The sequence below is a fragment of the Ovis canadensis genome, chromosome X (assembly GCF_042477335.2).
Source record: "Ovis canadensis isolate MfBH-ARS-UI-01 breed Bighorn chromosome X, ARS-UI_OviCan_v2, whole genome shotgun sequence".
In the NCBI taxonomy this organism is placed as follows: Eukaryota; Metazoa; Chordata; class Mammalia; order Artiodactyla; family Bovidae; genus Ovis; species Ovis canadensis.
In genome coordinates this window covers 31703226-31715413 of record NC_091727.1, presented here as the reverse complement: position 1 = coordinate 31715413, position 12188 = coordinate 31703226, and the positions used below count along the sequence as shown (strand labels likewise).

General features: G+C 39.3%; 1 protein-coding gene across 13 annotated transcripts in view; it reads left to right on the top strand.

Moving 5' to 3' along the window:
• DMD (dystrophin) overlaps positions 1 to 12188 on the top strand; it is a 2687035-nt gene that overhangs the window by 2610285 nt on the left and 64562 nt on the right. For 7 of the 13 annotated variants that reach the window (XM_070291484.1, XM_070291487.1, XM_070291488.1 and 4 more), the window contains 4 exons: positions 4326 to 4492; positions 6784 to 6895; positions 8601 to 8737; positions 9441 to 9479. In XM_070291484.1, the coding sequence (XP_070147585.1) occupies positions 4326 to 4492; positions 6784 to 6895; positions 8601 to 8737; positions 9441 to 9479 (455 nt within the window). The remainder of the gene's footprint in view (positions 1 to 4325; positions 4493 to 6783; positions 6896 to 8600; positions 8738 to 9440; positions 9480 to 12188) is intronic. The other 6 variants (XM_070291485.1, XM_070291489.1, XM_070291490.1 and 3 more) reach the window with 1 other exon arrangement.

Genomic DNA, 12188 nt, shown 5'->3' with positions numbered 1-12188 from the left:
TCTCATAGGTCTTTCAAGCTCTTTAATTATCGCTGTGCCTTTCTGCCAAGCCTTCTCTAAGTTCCGGGTCAGGACTTAGCTTTAGCCACTAGAACTATACACCGTTCTCTAGTCCCAAGGATAATGCAATGATTGCGTCACACCGTATTTGTTAGGCCTTTGGTTATACATCACAGACATGGTCAGTTTTTTTTTTTTTTTTCCTCTTTATTTTGGGCACCTACATTTGTTGCTGACTCATGGTCAGATTTTTTTTTTTTTTTCTGTCTTCCACAGTGAACAGAAGCTTTCTGTTAAAATTATGCTTTCTGTAATAAGCCTGAATTCTTTCTTTGTAGCCTGTCATTGAATCTATCATTAAAGAAACTATCCTTTAAACTTAAGTCAGGGAAACTTATATAGGTTCAGATTCAGTTCAGTTCAGTTCAGTTGCTCAGTCGTGTCCAACTCTTTGTGACCCCATGCATCACAGCACGCCAGGCCTCCCTGTCCATCATCAACTCCCGGAGTTCACTCAGACTCATGTCCATCGAGTCAGTGATGCCATCCAGCCATCTCATCCTCGGTTGTCCCCTTTTCCTCCTAACCCCAATCCTTCCCAGCATCAAAGTCTTTTCCAATGAGTCAACTCTTCACGTGAGGTGGCCAAAGTACTGGAGTTTCAGCTTGGGCAACAATAAATCCCATGTTTTACATCAGAATGAATTAGTAATGCTTTTTTCAATTTGCTGTCTTTCTGTGATAGTTTTTGTCCTAGCTCCAGATGGTTATTTTGATAAATTTAGTTTCTGGACCAGTGGAGCAAGAGATTGTTATAGGACTTATTGTAACCGGAACTTGCAGTTCTTTTGACACAGTCTCTCATTGTATCTTTGTTTACCAGATGAAGAAACACTTAGAGACTAAATAATAATATAACTAGGGAGTCACAGTCCACCAACCAGAGAGGGGTGGCTTGTGGCTTTGTGTGGACTAGAGGTGCAGTCTGTAGTGGTGAGGCCTACCTTTGACCTTGGCCTGTTTAATTTATTCACTAGTGACTTTTGGATGAAGGCAGAACACATATTTTATTTATTTTAATTTATTTGGCTGTGCTGAGTCTTAGTTGCAGCGTTTGGGATCTGTTAAGTTGTGGCATGGGAACTCTCAGTTGTGGCATGTGGGATCTAGTTCCCTGACCAGATTGAACCCAGGCCCCCTGCATTGGGAGTGTGGAGTCTTAGTCACTGGACGAGCAGGGAAGTCCCCAGAAAACATATATTTAAATGTAAAGATTACAGAGTTGGGGAGAATGACTAACCCATGGGCTGTAAGAGTCACGATCCTTAAAGATACAGATGAGCTGATATAATGGGCTAAAACTAACAGGGAAGTCCTTGACGGAAGTGGAAGGAAATACATCCCAAATGAATATGTACAAAACAGAAGAATCACTGGAAACAGCCAAACAGTATTTCTTATCATACCCAAGAGTGCATTAGTACCTTGGGGGTGTTCACAAATCTTTTAACATAAGAACAATGATAAATGTCCCAGGATCACTGAATAATTAGTGTGAGAAATTCTGAGGTCAATCAAGGTTTAATGTTTCCTTACTGACAACCAACCCAGCTTTTAGTATGTTAGTGTGCATTAAGTGACAGATAAAATGTGCAATGTTTCCATAATTAATTTGACCTTCTCTTCTTGAAACATCTTGCTGGGTCATTGATCTTCTGGACACACTGGGAAACACTGACCCAGAGATTTTAGTGGAGTGGAAGCACTGTGGGAGCCTCTAGTACAGAACAAAAGAAAGTCATCCAATTATACTGTCCAGAGAGATGGCAGTACCATTCACAGCACATCATATTTTGGAGAACAGAGTTCTAAAGGACAATGGCAAACCATGCCCTGTCGTATGAGGAAGAAATAAGAGAAATAGGGACGAAGGGCCATGGATAGACATGACAGCTCTGGTAAAATATTGAAAGAGATTCATGAAAGCTTGAGAACTTCGATGTTTCTGGTCAGATGTATAGTGATAGTGACATAACTATGGCAAACACTGACTGACATGGCTCTCGCTTTGTGCCAGTGTCCAGGTGTCTTTCATTGAAATATTAAAGCAGCCCTACAAGGTAGGTCCTATAAATAGTTCCACTTCATGGCAGAGAAAAATTGAGACACAGAAAGATAAAGTTACTCTCCCAGAGTAACACAATCAGTGGCAAAACTGGGATTTGAACTCTTGTGGTTGGACTCTGGAGCCTCTCCTCCTATTGGCTGTGCTGATGGATTTCAGCTCAGTGTGATGAAGCACTTATGACCAGGGTACCTGTACACAAATGTTCAAGATTGTCCATGGAGGATGTTTGCTTCCTGACATGGATGGTTATTATATGGCAGCTATGAGAACATACTGACATCGGATAAGTTTGGACGTGTTGACTGTCAAAAGTCTTACAGCTCTGTGGTGCCATTCCAGAAGGAGGAATTCACGTCCATGGTCCCTTTCATCGTCAGGTTCTATAATTCTTTTTTCGCTTTTAAGAAAATGTTCACAAAGTACATTACCTCTGTGATAGCATTCTATCTAGAACGAAGTACTCAACAGAAGCTTTTGATCAGTAGCTTGAATTTATGCCACTTTGCAGCTAGGAATTCAAGGTTAAACAGCTCATTATAATGTTGCTGAGTTAATAATTGGGGGTTACTCCTGGAGTACTGCCGATGTGGTGAGTGTTACAAGCCCAATGACCCTACTCTTGTCTGCCTAAAGTGTGAATACATTCTTTATTAGCACACCACATTCCAAGAGAAGCACCATGAGTTTGCAGTTCATATACTCATTATGTGTATGATCCTAAATACCCCATCATATAGTCAGTGTAAATTGATCTCAAAATAGGTAGCACCCTTTGGTTCTTGGAAAAAGCAAATGAAGACTGTCTCTGGAGAAGGCACTTTCTTAGGGAAGGCCTGCTCAGAGAAATGGCAGTTAGACTGAGAAAGTCTAACATTGATCTAATGGATTCCCGTAAGCAGAGAGAAGGGATGGAAAAGAGGTAGTATTTGTTGAGATCATGACTGAGAAGCTTCCAGAGCTGACTAAAGACTCTAACCCACAGATTCCTGAAGCCTAGTAAATCCTAAAAACTATCGATAAAATCCTAGAAGTACAAGACGAGACAGGAAAAGCATAGATGACCCTCAAGGAACCAATAGCATCATGGCTGAATTGTCAACGGTTAGCAGCAGAGAAAGTGAAATAATATTTCAGTGTGCTAAAACAAAATAAAAACAAATGAAACACCCCTTTCAGTCAAAAAATCATTACCCAATGAGGATAACTATCAAGAATATGGATAAAAGAGACTTTCAGGCAAACGAAAGCTGAGAAATTCACCATCAACACTTACTAAAGGAAATACTGAAAGATACACTGCCAACAGTACTGATTCCAGATGGGAGATCTGAGATTGAAGGAAGCAATGGAAAACAAACCCCCCAAAAGTGGTTAATATATGGATCAATCTAACAATATAAAAACGTAAAACATGATCTTATAGGGTTAAAAAATGTAATTAAATGCATGACTATAGTAACATACCAATCAAATGATGGATAAATATATTTTGATTTTTCTAAAATCATTAGACTCACTGGGAGGCACAGTATTTATAAACTCTGAAAAACAGAAAACTAGAGTTAAAGAAACAACAGGTCACCATGAAGAGAACACTAGAGCGGGAGGTTTCAATGCTAGACTCACTCCTGCTGCCAGGGAGTTGTCTGGCCTTTGAAAAGCCATTTCTCTCATCTACATCTCAGTTTTCGTGTCTGTAAAATGAAGCTTTGGGACCAAATGAATTGTAAAGCCTCTTCATTACGATTGTAAGAATCACTGAGAAACAGATTCACTGGAGGGGAAAGAAAAAAAAAAAAGATCAATCGTTCCTTGAGGTTTCTTTTTTCTCTCTCTGTCTTTTGAAATTTTATCAATAAGCACTTCCTTTTTACTTATAGCTAAGTTTTATATATCTCTTCCCAAACTGGAGTAAGATATAGTCTCTCCCAGGTGTGTATTGTACTTTACTTTTTGCATTTGTTTGCTTTGCTTTCTTGTCATCTAGTAGCCAAACAGGGTCATGGCAGTTTCCCAGACTGCCATGTGTCAGAGGGCTCGTGTGGATGTTGAGGGGACATTTGCAGAATCAGGCTGTGAAAAGTGGGCCTCGCTGTACCGCTTTGGCTCTTTATTTGATGCATCCCTGGAAATGACATATGCCTCCTTTACCTTCTTATCTTCTCTCCTTGCACTCTCCGGCCTCCTGTCTCTGCAGGCTAATAATAAGCCTGAGATCGAAGCGGCACTCTTCCTCGATTGGATGAGACTAGAACCCCAGTCCATGGTGTGGCTGCCCGTCCTGCACAGAGTAGCTGCTGCGGAGACTGCCAAGCATCAGGCCAAGTGTAACATCTGCAAGGAGTGTCCAATCATCGGCTTCAGGTAGGCAGAAGCCCCCCAATGTCATTTTTGTCGTATCATTTCTCATCCTTGTATGACTTGATCACCCCCCATGCCAGTTGCTATTAGCGCATTGTGACCTACTGTGCCAGTTGCTGTTAGTCTGTTCCTCTCCATGGTGGGAGAGGAGGTGACCAGGCTGGAGCCTGGATCCCTGCTGTCACCCCCCTGAGCACTGGGTTATGTTGGTGGATCTGCTTCATGAGATAGGTGGCCCTCTCCGCTTTCCCTCTTTAGCTCTGCAGAGCCATGTTCTTCATCAATCAGGACGGACTCCCTGTCTCCACCAAGATTTTCGTTCATCAAGTATACACAGGTTAACTGTATCTCTTCTTTCCTGGAACCAAGACATTTTGATCATGTCTTTTTTTTTCGCCATGCTCTTTTCTGTTTATAGAAAGTCTCCCAGAATCTGTTATAAAACTAAGGAATGATTCTATTTTGGGAGACTTGTCATGGCAGCTCAGTCTCTTAATCACTCTACACCACTTTTCTTGCCCTAAAGTAACCAAAATTGTTTAGAGCAGCCTAGAACATACTTCTTGATCTGTGAATCCGATTATGCTCTTTTCATAGTCTCCTAATGAACTTCTGAGGGAATATAAAGTGTGCAAGTAAATGAAAGATTCACAAAGCCACTAAAACAAGAAAATGTTCCTTATAAATTTAAAAGTACAAGAAGTAGGAAACATTGTAGGTTATTATTATTATGAGTTTCTTAAAATGTCCCAGAAAACACTTGGCTTTTAAATCTTCAGTCTTGCTGACCTGTCTGGGGAGATGGGGTATTTTTAAATGAATGAATCTTCATGAACAGTAATCCCAAACCCAAATTCTGAAATGATGGTGTATTTAAACATCTGAATCAACCTCGAGGTTGCCATAGTGATGAATAAGCCATCAAGTTGTAAACTAGCTGTAGCATCCTCTGCCTGTTCAGGATCCACTTACCAGCTAAGTAAATACTCATCGCTGGTTATGCTGAGACTTGTCTCATTATTTTGTTTCTAATAATTACATTTTACCATTTGTGTGTCTTTTATTCACTGTGCCCCTTCCATACTTCATGCTGTGTACAAAGAGGTTTTACAGAGACTTTCAGAGGCTTCTGAAGCCTAGATAGACAGCATTGAGTAGGCAGTGCTATCAAAGGACACCTTCTCTCCTTCCTGGTTTCTGCGGGTAAGAGTGATGCCTTGGGGCAGCGGGGAGGGGGAGCTCCAGGGGACTGCATTGCATTTCTTACCTTTATTTTCTTAGCTTTCTTCACTGGTAAGATCTGTAGACAAAGCAGAGGGTGGATTTTATAACATGCAAAAGGAGAATGCTTTGGAGGGTCTAAGAGAGCATTTTGACATTCAGTTCTTTTGCCCTTATGAAAGTAAATTATTTTAGGAATCAGCACTTCTTTCCTCCTTTTCCCCATTCTCAGAAGATGACTAGGATCTAAAAACAGTATCTTTTTCCCCACATTCCCATATGTGACATGAGGAATATGTTTATTTGAATTGGCTCAGAGTCTTATCTGAAAAAGCACAAGGCAGGGAGAGTATGAAACCAAGAATAGAGTATTCTGAGAATGGGGGGATGTGTAGCGTGTAGTACTTCCAGATTATGAATCCTTTCATCTCACCCAAATTGTGTCTTTTCTTGGGGTTTCCATTTTCATGTGGGGGTAAGGTGGTGAGGGATTTCTGAAGAGAGACAGATAAAAGAGGTTATCCAAGTAACTCTGAAAAATGAATCATGTCCGTCAATCAGAAAATGTAGAGTAAGATTTGTTTTAATTGAGACTTCTTGCTGAATTTTCCTTTGTCTTATGAAATTGCTTTATCTATATAATTTTTTAAAAAATAATTCCCCCAGGAAATGTTGGTGCCCTTTTGATGGGTGGGGGATGGGCCTGAAATGCATCTATCTGTCCTTTCTGAGAGTTCTTTTAAATTCCAGTATTTGGTCTTCAAAAGCCTAGAAGTTTGCCAGTGTCTTCCTACTTAATCTGAAAGAGTTCCCAGTGGAGTTAAAGCAAGAGCTGAGTTTTTCTCCCCTCCCTCCAAATGTTTACAGGATGTTTCTGCCAAAATGTTTTGATACTGCAGGTAAAGCACCAGAAAAATCTGGAGGTAGGAATTTAATCACTTACCTTGAGGGATTAATAAACACAGCATTCTGTTTCTAGAATTAAAACAGTATGGAAGGAGGTTTCTTAAAGGGTATTCTTTGGGAATTTGATCTAAAGAGATACATACGTGTTTGTTTTTGTGCTTTACCAGGTACAGAAGTCTAAAGCACTTTAATTATGACATCTGCCAAAGCTGCTTTTTCTCTGGCCGCGTTGCAAAAGGCCATAAAATGCACTATCCCATGGTGGAATATTGCACTCCGGTAAGTAGGTGTGTCCCTGAGCTTGAGTCAGCTCACCTGGGAGAAGTTTCAGTTTTCTCCAGGTTGCAGATGATCTGTGATGCTATGATTGCTCAGTTCCCCAGATGTTGCCCAACTCAAGTAGCTCCAAATTGCAGACTTTGGGATTGACCTTATCCCTGGTGCCATGCCTGGCACACGCAGAATGTCATAGACACTCCACACACACTGTTGGGTGAAGCAATAGTTTTCATTTCTGTTTGCATGGGTTGTAGAAAAGACATTTTCACATTTAGTTTCCACATCCCTAGCTGTTGTGTGTAGAGGTGTTAGGGCCATGGGGCACATTGAGTATGGAGGAGGAGTAATGTAGGTTCCCTGAAATTTGTAATCCACCATTTAAATGAATCTTGCTCATCTTTTGTCTGTTTAACATACTAACACTTACCATTAAATGCTAGGCATTTACCTTTGAAACTACTCTGTATGAGACAGGTATTATTTTTATCCCCTTTTTACAGTTGAGGACTCGACATTCTGGGGTTAAAAAGTTTGCCCATGTTTCTATAATGAAGTACTGGAGTCATCTCTTAAGTCATTATCTTGGGGAAATGTTAAGTGGCCAATAGAACTTTGAAAAACTGCTGGTGATGCACAGATGGACACCGAGGGGGAAGGTGGTGGTGGCATGAATTGGGGGATTGGGAGTGACATATATACACTACTGACATTATGTACAAAATAGATCACTAATGAAAACCTACTGTATAACGCAGGGAATTCTACTCAACTCTCTGGTGACCTAAATGGAAAGAAAATCCAAGAAAGGGGTGATACATGTATACGTGTAGCTGATTCACATTGCTGTACAGCAGAAGCTAACACAGCATTGTAAAGCAAATCTAGTCCAATACATATTAACTTAATAAAGAAAGAAAAGGAAAATCACTAGTGAAGTGGAAAGGGTGTGGACTTGGTGGACACAGACCTGGGTGTAAATCTCGTATTCCTTCAACAATGGCTGCTAGCTATTCAAAGCGCCATCTGTGGGCCAGCAGCTTTGGCATCACCTGGGAGCTTATTAGCAGTGCAGAACCTCAAACCTCACCCTGGACTTTCTAAATCAAAAGCGGCATTTTAGCGAGATCTGCAGGTGGTTTCCAACACGTCAGAGTTTGAGAATCTCTGCTTTAGAGCTTGCATCTTCTCTCTTGCATCTTCAGAGCGATCCTCCCAGTTATTTCATTGTCTTCCTCACTTTGATTCCTTTTGAAAAGGTATTCAATGATGGAGAATGTACCATGCTGTGAATCGAATGGTACTTAGTGGGTAAAATCTGACAGCAACATGGACAGATGTTTTACAAATACTGTAAGGTGTGGCAAAACTGAAGGTCAACTCTCTGACTTCCAGACGTCTATTAATTACCATTTGTCAAGCAGCCTAGTAGTTGAGACTTCATTGATTCGTCATCACAACTTGTTGAGGCATTCTTGTTTCAGTTTTGTAGATGATTGGAGCCTTGGGTAGGTAAATAACTTACCCGTTAACCCCATTTGTAAAGGGCAGGTGTGGTGTCAAAGCCCGTTTTGTGTGATTTCAGCCTTTGCTCTCGCCTCCTTCTACTCTTAATTATAAGACAAGTACCTCAAGGCAGAGCACTGAAGTGGTGCTTTCCGTTCCAAACCCTGCCCCAAGTCTGATCCCCTCATGATTTCCGTTTCAGACTACATCGGGAGAAGATGTTCGAGACTTTGCCAAGGTACTAAAAAACAAATTTCGCACCAAAAGGTATTTTGCGAAGCATCCCCGAATGGGCTACCTGCCAGTGCAGACGGTCTTAGAGGGGGACAACATGGAAACGTGAGTAGTGGCCAGAGCACAGCAGCCTCTTAGACATATATTTGAGCTCCTCTCACCTGAATACCTTCCTTCACTCCCAAATGCAAACAGTCTCTCCTATTTCTTTCTTTAGATTTACTGTAGCTGTAAAGAGAAAAGCAAGCTGATGTTCAGTTACCAGTTTCCGTGTCAATTGTCCCATGAACAGTGACCCTTTCGAAAAGTTAAACTATCTCACAGGGGAAAAAAACCCACCATATTCTGGCTCCCAATTACCTTACAAAGGCTTGTAAGAAATACGGGACTGTTTACAAATGAGTGACTCCAAGATTTCATTTTGATGCTCCCCCCTCACAAATCAGTAGGCGTGTGTCTTTTTGTATCAGATTGTGTGGTTGTAGCTAGTCACTTTTTCCTACTTGAAAGAAAATAATGGTCACAAGAAATGCCTTCACAGTAAGTAGTTATGACTCGCTAGATCCAAGTGATGGTCTTGTCTTCAGCTCTTTTGAACCTTCTCTTCTGTTTTCTGTGACTCTGACGGCAGTCGCACCACTGGTTTTCTTTTAATTCACCTTTCACCTTTGTCTGGCCGTTGCTTTTCATGGTTCATACTTAATTGGGTTTCATTTATTTTGACCTTTCAGTAATTTTTTTTTTGTGCGTGTGTGTATGGCTGAGTTTGCCTGTGTCTCTCTTCACCACCTCATTTTTTGTTTTGCAGTCCTGTTACTCTGATCAACTTCTGGCCGGTAGACTCTGCGTGAGTACTTGCGCTGAAGGGTGCTGCTAGCACGAACACATTCGCTTGCTTGATTTTTAAAAAATTTTTGTTCTGTTTGTTTTAAGGACATTTTAATTTCCCTTCCTTCCTTTCAAAATTTTTCCCCTGCTGAGACTTTGAGGGTGCCCTCTGCCACAGATCAGGAGAGTCAGTGAGGTTTTAGGGTCCTCACCTGGTCAAATGAAAACCAGCAGAAATCATGGCCTGGAGGTCAAAGTAACATCAAAGAAATTGTTGAGTTGTTAGTTCTGTTCCTGGCAGACATGTTTATATGCTCTTTCCTTGTAAGCAGGGAAGAGCCTTCTGATTACATAATGATATTCTTTAGTCATATTTCTAGAGATTGAGTGCTTTAGGACCTTCAAAAGGATGATGCTTTATTCTTTAGGGCCTGTTATAAGTGGACCATTAAAAACCAGCAAAGTTTGTTTCATGGTATAATGTTGAGTATGGTTGAATAATTTCAGTGAGGCATGTGGCCTTTTTATCAGCTAATGCCATGCTATTTGACTAATCTTATATATATATATATATATATCTGTGTGTGTGTGTGTGTGTGTGTGTATATATATATATATATATATATGAGTTTCTCAGTTTTGACCTACAGTCACTTTGCTCTCTTCTCCAAGCTAAATACCCAACTCATAAACATACATTTACACTGGAAGGAAAGTGTACTGTAGTCTTTGTTATTACTATTGGTGTGTCTTATTAATAATACTAATACTTGATATTAATAAATAATTTATTGACTTATCTCAGAATTTAGAATGTCATTAGAAAACTATAGAGTCTGTGATTTATATATCAGCAAAGTGCATTGTTTTAAAGTTACAGTGTGTGTGTGGGGGGTTTATAACAAAATTTTGGTATTTCACAATGTACTTTATTAAAATATTTAAAGTCAGACAGTTCTATTATATATAAGAAGGAAATGACTAATTTGAAAAGTGAACTTATATAAGAATTCAGTTTATCTTTATTGGGTCTTTTTTATTTCACCATATAATTAAAGTAGATCCTTTTTAAAAAATCCTGTCGTGATAAGTACAAACTGTTAATTGAAGTTTATTTGAAGTCTTTATTGGCCTAAAGGAAGTGTGAGGCTTTCCTTTCTTCTTTAAAGCCACACTATTGTGCCCTTGAATTTTGAGATATGGTTACTATATTTGACTTCTTTACTAATTATGCTTAAACAACTTGGGGAGTTATTTAGATTCAGCTATGTTACTTGCTATTGGTAATTATTTTCCCTATCCCAGGTAATCTATATGTTTATAGAAGGTAAAACCTTTCACAAATAAAGAACTTTTAAAAAATAATATACTGAAATTCTCAGCCGGATTGGATCCTGATAAGCAAATGGATTTTCTCTGTGTTGGAATAAGTTCTAACCAACTTAAAAATCCAAAAGACAAATATGCCAAAGGGTAATTTTTTTAAAACACATAGTCAGAGGTAGCACAGCATAATAAAGAATGACTAATTAGAGAGGAAGTTTATTCTATCCATAAGCTAATGAGAAGCATTCAGGGAGTCAGTTTAATGTAACTTATTTTAAGTAGAGGGTGTTTGTCTTTCTGAAAACATTCTTTTTAAAAGTATATTCTCTAACAAGTGAAACCTGCCCCCACTTTGCCTTCCCATAAAAAGTATGCTGCATTATTCAGAAATAGTGGGAAATTCTAATTTTGAGGAATAAAACAAACCCAGCAGGCTAAAGTCCCTGTAATATGTGTAATTTTATTAAAGTCTGTATTCATGGGGTGGTAAATAATTTAGAAAATAAATTAAAGCTGTTCTCTTGAGGCAGAAGAGTCAGGTCCTAGAGTGCTTTATCTTGCAAGAATTCTATTTGATATTAACAAATCCTATGACAGTGACAGCATTTAGTCCATTCAGGATGGATCATAGAATTTGAAAATTTACTGAGATACAAATCTTTTTTTCCTTAGAGAAAAACCCCTTATCTACCTGGATTTGTCACCTTAGTTGAAAGTACACCTGGCATAAACCTTTTATATTGTTTGTCCACAAGTGAGATGGTCAAAGAATATTCTTTGAGCTCTTCTGCCTTGAAAATTTATTAGTGGAGTTGTCACAGATAATGAGAAAATGGTGGTGGAGGGGATGGAATTGGCCATTAATAATAACAGGAATAATCCTTCGGGGGATCTATCACTTTATATTTAGGAAGTGAGAAGGGATAACAGTATTCTTACCTTCCCTTGGAAAAGTGCTTAGAAGGCTTTGCATTTAGCTTTGTTTCTGGACTAAGTAGTTTTATACTTTCACTAATTATTGGTTTTTAGATGATTCTTCTCTGACCAGTATTCCCTTTTGGCTCGTTTCCTGGTTTCATAAATACCTCCTTTAGTGTGTGTGTGTATATATATATATAAATTTTAGATTTCTTGGTTTTTATGAGTTCTTGTGCTTAAGCATGCTGTGTTAGGTGCTACATACGTTAATAAGAAAAATAACATGGAGATATCCTCAAGGCTAAGAATTAAAGCTTTGCATAAGATATCCTGTTTAAGATTTTATTAAAGTGTTTTACAGTTACATGCTGAGCTTTCTTAGTGCAGTTATGCTCCAAGATCTCATGTTTTTTTCTTCTCTACACTACCAAGGTAGTAACTGTTTACAGGGGAGAAACACTAATGTGTTTTCCTTGATGGTGGG